The sequence below is a fragment of the Populus euphratica genome, unplaced genomic scaffold (assembly GCF_000495115.2).
Source record: "Populus euphratica unplaced genomic scaffold, PopEup_1.0 scaffold20.1, whole genome shotgun sequence".
NCBI lineage: Eukaryota > Viridiplantae > Streptophyta > Magnoliopsida > Malpighiales > Salicaceae > Populus > Populus euphratica.
In genome coordinates, this window is record NW_011499854.1 from 1,866,663 (window position 1) to 1,883,956 (window position 17,294).

At 33.2% G+C, this 17,294-nt stretch overlaps 2 protein-coding genes across 3 annotated transcripts; both read right to left on the reverse strand.

Annotated features, from left to right (window-relative positions):
• Positions 1-418: 418 nt before the first annotated feature.
• LOC105122627 (uncharacterized) lies at positions 419-4,581 on the reverse strand. Of its 2 annotated transcripts, XM_011021852.1 has the most exons (4): positions 4,156-4,581; positions 3,951-4,065; positions 3,731-3,845; positions 419-3,414 (listed from the first exon to the last, which is right to left on the reverse strand). In XM_011021852.1, exons 1-4 carry the CDS (start codon positions 4,254-4,256, stop codon positions 2,471-2,473), a joined length of 1,275 nt encoding a protein of 424 aa, XP_011020154.1. In that variant the 5' UTR covers positions 4,257-4,581; the 3' UTR covers positions 419-2,470. The 2 variants fall into 2 exon arrangements, with proteins under 2 accessions (XP_011020154.1, XP_011020155.1); XM_011021853.1 differs by lacking the exons at positions 3,951-4,065; positions 4,156-4,581 and having other exon boundaries at positions 419-3,457; positions 3,731-3,819.
• Positions 4,582-12,832: 8,251 nt separating this feature from the next.
• Positions 12,833-15,893, reverse strand: LOC105122628 (protein LURP-one-related 12-like). Its single transcript, XM_011021854.1, has 2 exons — positions 15,135-15,893; positions 12,833-13,362 (listed from the first exon to the last, which is right to left on the reverse strand). The coding sequence occupies exons 1-2, from the start codon at positions 15,345-15,347 to the stop codon at positions 12,943-12,945; spliced, it is 633 nt and encodes a 210-aa protein (XP_011020156.1). The 5' UTR covers positions 15,348-15,893; the 3' UTR covers positions 12,833-12,942.
• Between the last annotated feature and the right edge of the window lie 1,401 nt (positions 15,894-17,294).

A 17,294-nucleotide genomic window follows, 5' to 3' on the forward strand; every position in this document is an offset into this window, starting at 1 on the left:
GTTTTTTTATGCCTTACTGCTGAATCAGTAGGATGAAGGTGGAGGTGATGAACAATGATTTGCAAAACGGTGCTGTTTTCTCGACTGAAATGGCTATTTTCAATTTGCTTGCCTGAAGTTCTAACATTTAGCAATTGAACCCTTATTCATGGAAATCTCCGGTTTTTTATTTTAATTTTGCCCCTGGATCGATAGCACAGATCAATGGACTTGTATTAACTCAAACCAGTCAATTATGGAGAATAGAGCTACGGAGTTGAAATTGTTCACTCCTTTTGACCTCATAGTAACTTCAGTTTTCAGTAGAGTTACTCGTGCATAAGACTCAGACATCTGGTCAACATGATAACATTAACAGCCAAATTAAACCAATCAGGTATGCCTGGTTAAGTTTGAATTCAGATAACACAACAATAGATGAAAGAATATTCACGTGCAAGAGTTATCAAATAGAATTTGCGTTCTTATGTCACAATTAAAAGTAGCAGAATATAAACACTCTTGAATATTTATACTTGTACAATTATGCAGCTTACATCCACTGCTATAGAATGATTGCCAAGAGCATGCTATGGAGAATCCTACCATTCTTTCAAAAAAGATCTCAGCACCTACAATAAAAACAGAAGCAGCTCCCAACAAGGTCTTTTCAGCAAATCAACATAAATGCCCATGCTGAGGTAACAGGGTAACAGTTGAGTTGCTAGGCATGGAAAAGGAAAAAAAACTGAAGAAACGAGTGAAGCAGTAAAAGCTGAAATGGAGAAAGCGGGACCAGGCATTAAGGAATTTCATGCTTTGTTATCTTTAAATCACATTGCTACCATTGCAACATCTGGGAAAAATCTTAAAATCTTACCATATTAGTTTCAAATTAACAAATATTTATAGGAAGTTGTTGACAAAGCTTAGATTCTTTTTAGCACTATTGTTTGGAAAGCTGCATGACGAATGATGGTTAGAAGCCTATCGTTTTTTGCAAAAACAGTGAATTAAGTTCCAGAACATATAAACAACCAGAAAAGGAATCATCCATTTTTTTTGCTGATGTTAAAAGAATAGTTCAAGAAAGAAGTCAATCACTGCTTTCACACCACCAACTGGCCATTGCCGTTTAAGAAAAGATTTCAAGACTATTCTTTAATCCTGAATGAAAGGAGCATGGCATTATTGGAAGGTCTATTAATCTTCTTCCATGAAACATTGAAGACATAGAGAAAGGACCAAAATGATATTTTGATAACTCCTCCAATCCACCATTGAACTCTCAGCCGTTGAAGTTTCACATTTCACATACAGTAAACTCAAATGCTCAATTGAACAGCAAAACAAACTTACTAACAACCTCCTATTTTATGTCACTGCTCACTTAAAACCACAAAAAGTTATACTCCTATCTTCAAAGAGATCCCTGCTACAGAAAACATATAAAAGTAACCTCCTAAATCATTCTCAAAAGTGCTGAAGTAACCCCAGAAAATTATACTTTATACCTTTCCACATTCTTAGCATGTCTTCTTAATTACTAGTTACTTCTATGGTAATCCACCCTCTTTGTCAAGCCAGTTACCTTCAAATGCTCAATTGATATACACAAAGGAATACAGGAACATTATTCACATCATAATTTTGCAAGTATACCCAGGGGATATTGCCCTAGCTGACACCTAATAATGTAAAATCATACAAACAAAAACAGGGCACAAAATTATCTTTCTTCAGACAATTATACTAGGAAACTGGTCATCACTAACCCCATCCTCTACAGAACAGACTCACCACAAAAAACTATCCTGATTTTATTTTTATTTTTATTTTTTTCAGATGAACTCATTTAGCTTAAGAATAATGACCTACAGCTAACTCACAGTAACTGTTAGATTCACTCCTGAATTAATCAACATATATACATAATCATTTAAGTACAGAACATTTACCTAGAAACTGGAGAAGTTATTCTAGCATGGTAGAGTAGCCATTCATGAAGAGGCCCCTCAATGTCATACCAGGACATTTCCGTAGACTGGTTTCATTGTGGTTCAGTGCAGTCCTTATTAGTCTTAAGTTTCTCATATATCCTCCTCCCACTGTGTAAATTACTTTCCTTTCTCCAAAATGCCTCCTAAAATCTTTTTTTTTTTAATGAATTCAAGAATATTCAATGCAAGGTTGAATGAATAAATGTGTGTGGTGCTAAACTGGTTCCCAAAATACCTATTTGGATTTTGGTAATGGCTAGATGTCTCAATTTTGCAAGTTATGTCACTAACCAGTATAGTTTAGATCGAACTCAGATTTCATTTACAACTCACCTTTTCCACTAAATCCCAGGTTGCAATCTCGCTGTTAGCGTGTAAATCTGTGATCTGAACTACTACATAGGAAAATGAGGTTGCAAAAAGGATTGACCAGCATAATTCTAGCCACCTCAAATTTTTAAGCATAGACACTACAACGGGAAAAACAATGCCTACAAACCTGGCCCTTCTATTCGACCAATGAACATGTTGGACTGCCAGCAAAAATGTCCATCCTCTGCATTGTCTCTGAAGGGCGCTTTGCGCTTTCTGATGGTTGTCTCCAAATTCTGATCATCACCCTCTGAAACCCACTTAACCGAACAGGATCCAGAGGGATCCCTAGTACTTGTACCAGGAAAAAAACAGAATTCCTTGTTTCTTTGTTGAGAAAAAACACTAAACTTGTCTCTTTCTTGAAATCTGCTTGAGCCAGCGTTTTCATTTTCTTGAGCTTGATTTCTTTCTATGCTCATGCCCGGGTCTGAGTATCGACCCAGCCTCAAGGATAAATCACATTGTGTGCCAGTTGGCTTGTCATGGGTATTTCTGAAATCTGCTTGTGTGATTCTCGTGGAACCAACTTCAGCACTGGAACATGAGAAAACTGTCTGCAAGACACCCATTTCCCTATGTGGTGCAACAGATGTACCAATAGGTTTGCCCACAAATATAGTGTTGGATTTCGTCTTCATCGGAAATTGGGAGACCACATCAGACGCTTCGATTTGATATTGATTTGCACAATACAAGGGATAAACCGAACCAAAGTTCTGGTGCATGTCGGCTTCCCTTGTTGTCAGCTGATTACTGCCAGGTGGGATATTCTCATACAAGAAAGGGTAACTGTAAGCAACATTACTATTCTCAGCCAAATGATTATTAGACTCTGAAACCGAAAGATCTGGATTCCCAGTTGCCGTGTCTCTTGCAATATTCAATTGATTGATAGAGTGAACTGGCATTGACTGAAGGCCTTGTTCATCATGAGTTCTATCTATAGCTCTAGGAGGTACAGACGCCGATTCTTGTGTTCTCGGGCTGAGGTAGCTCCTGGGATTGCTGTGTCGTTGACTTCTCGAAGCTCTCTCCACTTTGCATCCCAAATTAAGGGCAGCTAAATAACATTTCAACAAACTAGACATGATACAACAACTCCGCTACAATTATTACAGACAATGTATAATTGCAAATTAAAACAAGCCTGAGTTACACAATTTAAGCTTAGATCAATGCATGCTTTAAGAACTTAGCATGCTGCAATCTCAAATACAATTGTTACAAAGCAAATTGAAGTCTTAAACTTTGATATTATCGAGAGGGGGGGAGAGAGAAGTCTGACTCTGAGATACAATGCTACCAAAATGAGAACCCAAAAACATAATTTCAAAGTTGGATCCAAGAAACATGAGCTTGCATAAAGAAATCAGTACCTTCAATACAGGGAGGCAAAAGATCTCCAGTTTCAGCGCTCTCATCTCTCCTAATAATGGTGTTGATGGCATCATTTACTCTGTCCCATAAAGTGTCTTGGTTCATATACTCAGACTAAACAACAAAAACCATGTATTGATGAGTTCAAAAACACAATACAAACCTAATAAAGATCCAAGAATCTATAGACGAAAAGAAGAACAAAAAGTTTAGCCATGCCTCAGAGTTGGCTTTAGAGTACATGATTTCCTCTGCTTTGTACACCACAAGAAGAAGCTTATCTTGCCACTCCCTGTTCCCTTTAGTTGCAGCACTGTGAGTGTCATAGGCCATCCTAATCAAAACACAAACTTTACAATCACAAAATGCATAAAAAAGATTCAATCTTTATTCAAAATAAGCAAAAATAAGCAAGACCCAGAACCTCAAAATTTGTCTAATCATGGAACCTCGGATGGGTTTGTGCCTATCACTATGCCAAGCTCTTCTCACACACTCATAAGGCCTTGGCCCTGGCCTTGGCATCTTCCCTCGCTAAACACACACACTCTCGCTCACTTCAAAAACACACACAAAACCAAAACCACTGTAGTTAAAAAAAAAGATAAAGAGAAAGAAAGAACGGGGAAGATGTTAGAGGGTTTTAAATAAGAGAGAGGAGAGGACACTACATGGGTCAAGGTCACTTCAATTCTTTCAAATCAATTTTTCCAGTTTCTCACTTTTTTGTTGGCTGGGGAGGAGCACAAAAGACTAGAGAGAGGAAGAAAAAAGAAAAGTTGTTGCTTTCCCATAGTTTGCCTGCCCTTCCTACAATAATTTTTGAGAGCTTACCAAAAATTTCTTTTTTATATAGTGAAAGGCTTTGTGGGTTTTTTTTTGGAGGTCATACTCATTTCTTGGGAAAAAGAAAAGAAAAGGCAAAGAGTGGTTTTGACGTGGGTGGGTGTCGAAAGCAAAAAAGATGGCATTTGCCACTGAAGTCTCTCTCCCTAGCATGGGTGTCCAGGTCTGACTACAGGTTGCCCAAGCATGGGCACAAACAAAAATGACATCTTATCTACACCATACCCCAGAATCAAATCCCTTGTAATCATGACAGTAAACTATTGTCATGCTGGCAGAATTTAGTTAATTAGAGCAAGTAAAAGTTTTTCCTTCTTAGAATTGAAAGTTGACCTCATTAGCTTTTGTCAAAAAAAAAAAAAAAACTTACACATCTACATATTGCAAGAGCAGTAAAACATAAACATTCTACATTTTGCAAATGATTTGGGTTGGAAGTCATGGGCTTATCTGCTTTGGATCGACCTCGTACATACAAAGCTTGTCTTAAGTTACAGGTAGGGCGAGATCCTTTCATGTTTACACAGCATTGAACAACGCTAATGATAGAGGTTATCAGATGCTATAACTTGGTAAAACAACTATTATATGTCACAGTTGACTATTTTGGGACTAAACCAGATGAGCATGGAGGTGTTTTCTAGGGTTATTTTATGTCTGCTTCAATTAATAAGATTTTGAATTTCAAAGAAGCACTAATTCTAGTTTGATCGAAAATACTGTAATTTTATATTTCAACTATAATTCTAGACTTTTAATTCTAAATTTATAATGATGTTACAAGTTTAAAATTTTATGCTCGTTTTATATAAGAAAAAAATAATTGTAAATTTAAGAAGTAATCATATAACTTGAATGCTTTGAATTTAAAAAATAATTGAAGATTAAAGACCTTACATTCATGTAGTGATCTTTAATTTGATTACAACCACGTATGAGAAATCCTTGACAATGATCTTTAATTTAATTACAATCACATATGAAAAATCCTTGACAATAGAACATGGATTGATATGTATTTTTATTATTATTATTTTGGATTTTTTTTAATGAAAACTAAAAGCTTACTTGATTACATGCCTACAATCATAAACATATTAATAATTGCTTACATATTATATATCTACAAATTATTAACCTACGAGATTACAATCCTATTGATAAATAGGTATTGGAGATCCTACAAACTTAATTTAATTATAGATCAATCATTATTATTGATTTGTTAAATTGTTGCTATGTCTTTTCCTACCTTCCATATTTTTTTAAATAAAAAAGTTTAAGATAACTTTCAATAGTTAATCATTCATCTTATTATATTCAAGATAACTTGTAATTACATACTAATTATAGTTCATTCATTGTTTCATGGATCAGGCACCATGTAATTTTTTTATATCTTCCTTTCATCACTTTCATTATTGTCATTTGCCCAGAACAACTCAAGCCCGCTTTGTAAGTTTGTTATTACATATTTGTGGTGGCATGTGATCATTTATGTAAATCTAGACTTCATCAAGTCTAATTTGTAAGTAAGTTTTGTCTTCTTTTTTTTTTCTAGTACAAACTTTATAACTCTTTGCTTAATTTTTTTTTAGATTAACGTGGGTGTCCGGGCCAGCTTGCGCGCACCACGACTAATCCCACGGGCCCTGAAGTTAACGACCATGTAAGCCTCCAGTGGCCATCATATGAGCAACCAAGGACTCGAACCTGAGACCACAGAGGGAGCAAACCTCTTGATCCCAAGTCTTTATCATTTGGCCACCACCTAGATGGTTATCTTTGCTTAATTTTAGTATACGAGCAGGGTGTACACTTTTTTTTTAAAAAAGGTATTGGATGATTTGGATATGAAGGGGAAAGATGGAAAAGATGAGATGCTGAATACATTTGGTTTAATGGCTATATATCTAACGAAAGAAAAAAGGAAGGGGATCTATTCTTTTATAGACCCTCCAATTTTCAATCAAGAAGCACTATATGTTTCTTCCTTTTCATTCTCCTTTTTTCTTCTTTTTAACATGAACAAAATAATAATAGTCAACATTTTTAATAAGCATGAATTAAAGGGATTAACAACAGATTTCACTCTTTTTTTTCTTTTTTTTTCCCAAAACCATTGAAATGAACGAAAAATCATATGGGGAGCCATAAAGTTTTTTTTAAAATAAAAACATTCACATGTATTTTACGAAGGTTGAGTAACAAATGGTGGGTCTATTGAATTACTCCAACCACCCATGCCCAGGCAGAGTAGAAGTGATCAACCCCTTATTTCTCCTCTGTTGTGTACCATATATTATAAAGTAGAAGTGCTATAAATTCCAACATTTATGTTTGAGAAAGGCTTCAAACTGCCCTTGACATGTCCCTAGCAATGCATGGGTTCTCCCACTCACAAATGTCATCTACCCACTCTTGAAAATGGCTGTCCAGAAGCCAGCACTGCAGGCTGGTTTGCCACACCTTCTACTCCTGTTTTCAAGTGTTTTTGATATTTTTAACTTAAAAAAAATATTAAATTGATTATTATTTTAAATGGTTCTTTAATGGTATTGATTTACTGATATTAAAAATAAAAAAAATAAAAAAATAATTCAAAGATAAAAACTATTTTGAAAAATATTGTCAAACACTCCATTTTAATTTACCCCTCCTTCCACGATAAAATGTTCTTGGCTTCCATGGTCGAATCGCGTGGAAAATAATGATTAGCTAGGAGCAAGGGTCCTCCAACAACTAACAATAAAATAAATTCCTGAAAATTACTCGAGGACGAACCAAAGGATCACTGCTAATTTAGTTGTCTGCATGTCACATGGCAATTGAAAGCACAAGCTTCCTTAAAATGTATTGTCACTGAATCGATCGATTAAAGCATGCTATGAATATTTTTATGTGACTAGATAATGAACCCTCGTGACAATTCATGGAATATATCATGTTGGGTTACAGTTTGTAGTATAGTGAGTCAGATTCTGAAAGAGATAGTAGTGATACATTGCCAACAGATATTGATAGGGAAACTGCCTTGGTGTATTAATTATTTCTCTGATATATATGTGCAAGAAAAAGAGAGATTAAAGACACTATTCTAAGTGTGAATACCATTCCAAATCCAGCCGGAGAGGAAAACCACCACAGCAATCTAGTCCGTGAAAGCTGAGAATTTGCAATAAAAGATATAAAAGGAAAAAAGCAAGCAAGCAAGCAATTCATGTTGTTGGCCCCCCAACCAATGCTTGATCCGATCTATTTCTATAAAAAACAATTAAATTTGTTAAGGTATAATTCATATAATTTTTTAATATATTTTTTAAGTGAAAGTTTTTTTAATTTAAAATTAGTATAAACTCTTACTATTTTATATTTAAATTTTATAAAGATAATGAAATTCAAAGTTGTAATGACTTGATGAAAAAAAACATTAATATTATATTAAAAAAGAATATTAAGCTAGTAAGTTGTTAATTTACTAGATAAGCTCTCCTCAGCATACTTATAATTTATATAATTCTGATATAATTTCTAGCTGGCATGTTGATATTCTTTGAATTCTAGGCTAACAATGGCCGAACAAGAAAATGTACGAAGAAAAACAACGATGCCCTAGCTTCAGCACCAATCAACTTCACATTTAAGTACGGAGAAGATTCTCCTATCAAGTCACTGGAAATGGTCTTGATCCTCGTGAGTTTATTTCATTTGAAAAGGTTACTTTCATAGTTGAGGAGGTTTCGTTATCTCTTTCTTATTCTTTTTTGCTTCAAATTTTAGGGTTGTCATACAGAATAATTTATATATTTATTTATATGTAGATGTGTAGAATACATTTTTCAAATTACTGTAAAAAAACTTAATTTTAATGGAGACGCAAATTCAAGTCAAAATGAAGTCTTCACACACCTTCATCTGTCTCAATGCTATCATATATTTGGCTATTTGCCAATACATTGTCTTATTTGTGTACATGTTACGCAAATCATGAAAATTATAAGTACAAATTTTGTTTTCTTCTCTAAGAATATATTAGAATGAAGAGGACATCTTAGAATATCTACAACATGAAAGACATTGCAACAATGTATTAGTTACCAGATTTTCTGGTTTAGTGATACTTGTATTAATCTTTGAAACTTTTTTTCATGCATTGTTGGAATCATGAAAAAATGCAACTATGGATATCCTTTTCTTTTATGATATATCAAATTCAAATAAAGAGGACTTTTCAAAACAAGTTGGGCAAATTATTAGTGATTAGATTTCATAATATATAGACTCGCACTCAATTACGGGGTCGGGTTATAATTTTTTTTTATTGTAACCCATTTTGGATCCCAGCACAAAAAAGAAGAAAATACAAAAAAAATCAAAAAAAATATATATTCGAAAAAACCAAAAAAAAATAATAACAATGAAAAAAAGATGTTAAAGTGCTCAAAAAATTACTAAAATTGGTTGAGAAAGTTTAAAAATACAAGGATTAAAATTTAACAATATATCGTTAACTAATGAGAGCCCAACTGACAAAGAAAATTCAATTTGAGGAAGAAAAATCCAAAATTAAATGTTTATGAACTCAATTAAATTTTATTAAAGGTTTAATTGAATTTATGGAGGGTTTGATTTTAATAAAAATTAATTTTAAAGTCAATTTGGGCTTTAATTAGAAAAATTAAAGTCTGGGATCACATTATAATTTTTTAAAGTTAATTTGGTCAAATCAGGGGCTTAATTGCATAAATATTGAAGTTTAATAGCCAATTAGGAACTTAATTGAAGAAATCCAAAATCAAAAACTAAAATGAAAAACACGCGTAAATAGAAGGGCTGTAATTAAACCAAATCAGGGGTCAAATTGAAAAAATTAGAAGTTTATTAATCAATTAAGGGTTAAATTGCATAAATTCAATACCAATAACCAAAGTGAAAAAAAAAACCAACTTCAAGGTCGCTATTTGATTTTTGGCAGGGATGCAATTGCATTGAATTTTAAATCAAATTTGCAATTTAGGACTTAATTGAATAAATTACAAATTAAAGACTAATTTGGACTTTGACATAAGTTTTGCGCCCTTCTCATTTAAATGTAACGGTGTTTTTTGGCTAAAACAGCGTCGTTTCATATATTATTTAAAAAAAACCTAAAATTATGTCGTTTTAAACGGCACTATAGCCTTTCTTCTTCCCCTGGATGCGCAAAGCAGGGGAAGAAGAAGATTTTTCTTTTTCTATTTTTTTCACCAACTTTCTTTCTCTTAAAAGCATAAAAAAGACACCGACCAAGGACACCCACTTGTTAAGCTGACCTGTGGCCTCCCACGTGTTGGCGAAATGGAGGAGGCAAGCCTCTTCAAGCAGTTATAGGACAACTGCACAGTGGCCCCCCGTCCATATCTTTCCCTTGTTGTAGCCTATAAATACAAGAGAGATGAGGATAGAAAGAGGGGGGAGCGGAAAAGAAAGAAAAAAAAAGAGACCAAAAGAAAGGAAAGAGGATGAAGAAAAAAAATAAAAAAAATAGTAAGGAGAAAAAATAAAAAACAGGGGAAAAGAAGAGAAGAGAAGAGAGGAAAATCACTACAACCTGCAACTTTCAGCCGAACAGCACCACTATTTCTCTTCCTCTACACCGCCACCGGTAGCGTCGAGCAGAGAAACATAGGAAGATAGTAGAAACAGGAAAAAAAAACATAGCAAAAAAACATAGAGAAAAAAAAAGGATGGCCTTCACCCCCACCACCTCCGCTTCTGCCAACAGCCACCAAGGTTGCCACCACTCCAGGTAACTGTCTCCCTCTTCCCTATTTGTTAGTCTTGCCTGCATTTGCATGCAGAACGTGAATAAATCATGTTCTATAGCAAAAATAGAGTTGGCTGGTTATTGTGCTCATGCACAGTATACAACTTATTTTAGTTATAGGCTTGAACATCAGTGTAGTCCATGATATATGGACCGGGTCAGGCCCAACCCAGAATGGTTGGGTCAGGTCCGACCCTGCTTTTTTGTTAAAATAAAAACATAAAAATATTGTTTGAAATTTTATAATTTTCCCGTGTATTTTTTATGTTATTTTGATTAATATCGGGTAGTATTTTTATATTGCTAAGAATACAAAATCCGATATTAAAATACTCGGTTTTCGTCAAAACTTCCAATAAAAAAAATTTAAAAAAAGACAAAACAAAATTGTGCATATGGTTAAGTGTCTCGAAGTTAAAATATCATATTGTGTTTTTCATACACCAAAAAATAATGTTTTAACATGTATTTTAGTTTTAATAACCAATTTATTAAAGTCAAGAGAATATTGGCCAAAATTTTAAAAACAACAAAATTTTTATTTTATTTGTCTTTTAGTATCTGGGGTTTGACATTGCACGTAATATGTATTCCGAATATTAATTTTTTTTGGACACTAGAAAGATTAGATTTTACCATATTAAGATGAAGACCTTCTTATTGAAAAGGACTTTTCTTGACCATTTAGATGGACCAATAATTAGAAATAAAACAATACAGCTTACCTTATATAGGGTGTATTTGGGGTGTTAATACCTTTCCTTTACGCAACCAGTCTTCATACCCCATCTCTAAGACCAGTTAAAGTTCCTAATGACCAAGATACTAGGTGACGACTCTCATTTCCTTTTTCCATGAAAAAGACAAGAATTCCTTATCTTACCATGTTTTGCCTAGATAGACCTTTACACTTTTCGGGAGTGGTGGATGATCGTCACAACACCATACACGTGCAACATTTTTTAAAGGAAATAATGTTCAAAAAAAGATAAATTTCCTTATAAAAAAAATTGATCTCATAAAAAATGTAGCACATCGCCCCGCAACATCGGCTGGCGATTTTTTTTTTTGTTGTCATTTATACTTTGATTCATTCGTTAAGAGTCACCACCTAGTATTCACTTGAGGGCTACTAGAAAACTTGATTGCAATGGTCTTGTAAAAGATTCATGGGTAAAGGACTGCTTGTGATTAGAAAAGGTATTAGCACCCTTAACGCACCCTACTTGAAGTAAACTGTTTCGTGGCTTTGATGTGATAAAGAAGTTTTAAAAATTTTGTTCTTTCATCGGATATTAGAAATATGACTTACGTATAATTTCATAATTCTTAACCGTAAGCAAATCAAAATATTAAATTCTTCTTTATTTTTGCAATTTTATCATAAAAAAAAATCCATGAAAACATGCAAACACACACATACACTTTTACTATATTTTTTCCTTTTTCTTTTCTTTTCTTGGTTACATCTCCACTATAAATTATAAAAATTCAAAACTAACCAAACAAAAATTACATTTCACAATTTTAAATTCATAAAATAGCCCTTAAAAAAATCTAGGAATTGCAGAGGAAGACTTCTAGACTGCAGGACACATGACATATGTCTCCTTCACGTGCCACCGCCAAAGATCATAGTTAGCTTTTTATTGTAATATTTTTTTTTCTACCCTTTCCCCTATAAAATTCCCCATGTACATATGACTGGAGATTTATTTATATAGAAAATCTCTACATGTGTTATTCAAGGAAATATTACAATAATTATTACAGAGATTGTCTTCTATAACCAGTACCAACAAATCCTATATATATGGTATTTTATATTATAGTGATTATTTTTCATAACCAACGCAAATCAAATCTTATATCTATGGTATTTTATATTGCAGTAATTATATATAATTCAGTAATTATCTCCTTGACATATTACTTACTTAATATTAGTCATAATGTTCTATGTTATCACCACATACTCTCTCTCTTTTTTTTTGAAAAATTATCAAAACATGAGTTAAAAATTAGATAGTAATAAGACTTTGTAATTTTATTGATTTGCTTTCAACGAGGTTATCTTGGTCATATGACTTGTATCGCGGGTTTGACAGGTAAACCTAATTTGTTTTTAAAAAAATTTTAATTAATTTTTTTCATTTTTATCCTTCAATATTATATTGATTGGAAATAATAATTCATAATTAACTTTGATTTACTTTCTATAAAGCTATCAAAGTCTCATAACCTATATTGTGAATATGACATGCTAACTCAGGTTTATCTAAGTCAATCCAATATATTGTTATTTTAATAGTAAAAAAATATTATTTAAAAAAAAATGAGTCAAATTATGTTTTTACGAATTGTTCGTGTTGTTTATAAATCTTTAAATTTAACTAAATTATATCAAATCAATCCTTATATAATTTTAGTTTTTTTCAATAAAAAATATTAATAATATCTAAATATTTTTTTATATTCAATAAAAACTTAATTCGAAATATGGGAAATATCACGAGTCAGTAATTTAGTTTTATCTATAAGAAACCTTAAATAAAAGGCTTAAGAGGAAAAATCCTCGGAGGTAGGGTCTGTGTCCTGCACATCACCATCAGCATTGTGACCGTACATTTGATCAAGAACCAGAACCAATCCCATTGCAAAAGCACCATCAAACCCTGGCCTTACACAAAGCCAAAAGACATCCTTTCCAAGCATCACATGAGTTGAGGGGTCCACTTTTCTTTTGATCACAGCCACCGGATCTTTTGATGAATTCTCCGAGGATGTGTTAAAAATTGTACAGCATCTCTGAGAATAAGAACCCCTGATATGGTACTCCTCACCTGGATCACCAAAAACCTGTACGATCATGTTGGAGCGTCCGATGATACTAGATCTGCAAACACTAAAAACTGGTTCTTGATGATCTTCCATCCTCTCTCCTAAGAAGCCTTCCCACCGTTGATGAAGACTTGGCTTCTGTTTTCAACAAATCAAAGAAAACAAGAATCCATATTGATTTCTTTTTTCATTAATAGAACAAAGAAGTTTATTTATTTATTCTCTGAAACCCTGACCATGCAGAAACTTGAGACAGGAACGTGTATACATTAGGGGGGAATTTTTATATGAAACTTGGTTCGTTAAACTTACAATATTGATTCATTGAAGTTTGAAGCTAGCTAGAAATTAATATTTGAATTGGATTGAGTTAGGGATGACAATTTCAATTGAAGCTGATGAATTCTAATTCAAACCAATCTAAATGAGTAGAGATTTTTCCTTTACTTGTTCAGGTTCAAGAAAGGTAATATTAGAGTTTAAATAAAATATGAATATTATTCTCTCCTGAAATCATACCCGAATCCAATCTGAACTATATATATATATACATACCCGACGCTCTACCCCTTGTCTCACTCTGTTCCTCTTGCTCTCTTCTCCAGTATCCTAACATCCCTTCCCAGCAGCTGACATCCCTTCCCTCATTCTCCAACCAAAAACAATTACAATCGTAATTTTATTGAATGATGATGAAGAAAGTGGCAAGTTAATGAATGCTTTTCTTACTCTTGTTGTTCAGTGGATAATTAAATAGATAGAGGTGACTTAATTTGCTAAGGATCTTAATAACTCCACGGTGGATATTGGTGTTAAAAACTAGAAGAAAATTGTTAGCGTGGGGACTGGGACTTCTTTTCAGTGTTTATTAATTAATGCAACATCTGGATTGCATATCTTATGTATAGATTTATTGACATTTGCAGTTAAACCATCTTAATCCTTCGCTGCTGATTCGTCCTAGAATTTTTAAACCTGATTTAATGGCCGATTCACTCCAAGTCTTAGCTTATAGGTTTTGATCGAGTTATTTGATCAGGTCACCTAGCTCAATTCTAATTTTTTATAAATTAAAATAATGATATTTTCATTAAAAAAATAAATAATTAATAAATTATAATTGGATTTTTAATTAAGTTTTGTTGGGTTAATTAGATTACTGGTCACTCAAATTTTTTAATTTTTTTAAACCTGAACAATTCCAACCCCAAATCAATTAAGTTTCAGATCAACCTACCAAATCAAACTGAATTTTAAACTATGATTCTTCCTTCGGATAATCCATTTGAAGTAAAATGTTATTAACTTTTAATCCCTAAATGGAGGGATTAACTTTATCAAACACTAAAATGCCAATGTTCGAATCAACCTTTGCCACGATGGAGGGAATTTAGTTTCTTTGAAGTAAACTATTCCTTAGTCCCTGCCTTTTGATTAAAGTTACAGCTTAGTCCTTTTTCTAAGCCTATATCTAAGTCCTCTTTTTTTCTTATGAATCCAAAACTAAATCTTTTGACTTGACTTGTTAAAACATTTATTCGTTTTTTTTTTTCCTTTCATCTAAATCCTCACACTACGTTGGTATTACATTTGGAATTTAAGGGTACCAGAGTATAATTTTAATAGGGCAACAATCAACAAGAATCGAGGGATTAAATTATAGATTTTTCAGGAAAAAGAGCTAATTTATAATTACATTAAAAAACCATGGACTTAAAAGATAATTTACTCTTACAGGTTCAATTAATGCCGGAAGAACTGTCAGGTTTTTCTATTAACAAAAGCAGTATCGTCTGTAATTTCAAAGAGATTAAATGTTACAGTAATTGAACCTTGAAGTATGGAACTAATTTTCCAAAGCGATGCTTGAAAGACCAAAAAAAAAGAGAGAGAGAAAAGCAGCAGCTAACCTTTCGACAAAGGGTGAGGAGGCCCTTGCCACCGGCATCCATGAGAACAAGCTCATCTTTAGGCTCAGAATCAGGGCCATAAGAATCAAAACGAAAGATGATTTCCCTGTTAGGATCATAGACGATGAAGCCATCGCCTGGGAAGAACACAGAGGTCTTATGAACTGTAAGGTTCGTTGCCTCTTTGAAACAGAATTTCTCATCCACTATCATCTTTAAGCAACAGAGACAATCTACGAGGATAAATTAAGATCCTGATCTTTTACTTCAAATCTTGAAAGGAATATGAGGGGAAGATTATATTGATAGAAAAAAAATTCAAGAGCAGAATGAGAGAAAATGGGTGTTATTAATTGAAGTGGTGTGGTCAGTCTGTGGGCCTATTTATTCAATTTTTGTGATTCATATCTATTGTCTACGGCATATAGCACACGAGATTAATTAAGGCAGGAAGGTAAGCCATACACTTTAATTATTTTATAGTTTTATCCAATTGTAGTGTATAGTGGAACATGACTTTACGATTGTATGTGTGGATGCTGTGGAATGCTTTACATATGGGCAATTTGTGCTTGCATGGCAATTGCTGTTTGAGGTGACACGTAAAGTTCAGCTGTGGTGGGCTAGCTAGTCGATGGGAATGGATGATTAACATGTTTGATCACCCAACGGGTTGTTCAGCTGACAGGAGGAGATTTATTTAGACGGACTACTCCACAGGGGAAGAATTAGGATTTTAAGCACGGAGGTGTTAATAAAAAAAAATAGCATGATGCGCTCTTGTAAATAAAAATATATAAATAATGGTTATAGAATAATAGGTGATTTTTTGAGGGGCCGAATAAATATTTTCTATGAAATAAGTTTTAAATACAGCGTTATATTTTAATGAACATAAAATGTTAGGATTAAAATGATAATTTTGTCAAACTTTGGGGATGTCATGCGCCTCGTGGCCTCATTGTAGTTCTCCTTTACTAATGGAGCTGGAGTGATCTGGCTCTTAGCTTTGTGCATATATAGCTGGTAAACTTGACTTAAATATTGACTAGAAAAAAAGGGTTATTGAATCAAGGTCACTATTGCAACTTCAGTCAATCATTTTATTTAAAATGATATTACTTCATTTTTTATTTTTAATATTGGTGTTAATTTAATTGAATTTAGTTAGGTCAAGTGACACACTAAATCAAGTTTTGAATCCTGAGTTTTTAAAATTAACCAACTGATCCATATTGGATTTAATAACTATAGCTTCGTGGATTATTATTGTTTTTTAATCACCCAACATCCCTTTTAAGAGATTGCTATTTAATTCTCAACATCCAGCTTTTTTATTCATCATTTATATGATCACAGGAACTTTTATTATTATAAATGATGAATAAAAAACATGATCAAAATTCCTCCAAAACCACTACACCATTGGAGAAAATGTATTTGATTGCTTGCAAGTGCGGTCGTTAGCACATCACAATGGTTAAGACTGTCACAGAATGGATCCCATCCAGTCACCAGTGATGTTTTTTGGTTATTTCCCATGTATCTGGGTTGAGCTATTCTTATGGATAATCTTTGCTCATCACTTCAATCTTGTAGGCCCTAGTAGTTGTTTTTTAATTCTTTGTATATAATTTTAATTATTTTTAAGTAGACCTAGTGATTATATCCAGTGTTGCAAGAGCTACTACGTAATTCACCACCAATTACAGAAGTGGGATTACCAGAGATTGTAACCGTAGCTGCACTTAGGGAATTATTAAAAAAGAGGAATGAAATGAATTAGGAGTTGCAAAGGCAATTAAAGATGGCAAGAAACACGATGGAGCAAATGGCAGATAAAAAAAAGGCAGAAAAAACATTGATGATTGAAGAATGAGTGTACCTTATAGAAAAACAACAGTAGCTTTAAGAAGAAATATGAAGTTGAAGCCACATTACTTTGGTAACTGTAGTTACCAACTTACCAGCAACAACCAATATACACCCAATATTCCATGTTTCCTTTCTTAGAAAGAAAATTGAGAATAATGCAGCATAGTATCTTCAACAGTTTCAGTAATTAATGACACAGGCAAGATGAAGATAAATCTTGTGGCGATCTTGGAATAAAGGATTATAAAGAAAAGGGACAGGGTTATGACCGCAAGACTCGACTTG

Excerpts from the sequence above, each read along its gene's own strand:
- LOC105122627 (XM_011021852.1), bottom strand. The coding sequence starts at position 4,256 with ATGCCAAGGCCAGGGCCAAGGCCTTATGAGTGTGTGAGAAGAGCTTGG. Across the intron at positions 3,846-3,950 it reads ACTCTAAAGCCAACTCTGAG|TCTGAGTATATGAACCAAGA; the intron begins GCATGGCTAAAC and ends TTTGTTGTTTAG. Across the intron at positions 3,415-3,730 it reads TTTGCCTCCCTGTATTGAAG|CTGCCCTTAATTTGGGATGC; the intron begins GTACTGATTTCT and ends AATGTTATTTAG.
- LOC105122628 (XM_011021854.1), bottom strand. The coding sequence starts at position 15,347 with ATGATAGTGGATGAGAAATTCTGTTTCAAAGAGGCAACGAACCTTACA. Across the intron at positions 13,363-15,134 it reads TCCTCACCCTTTGTCGAAAG|AAGCCAAGTCTTCATCAACG; the intron begins GTTAGCTGCTGC and ends TGTTGAAAACAG.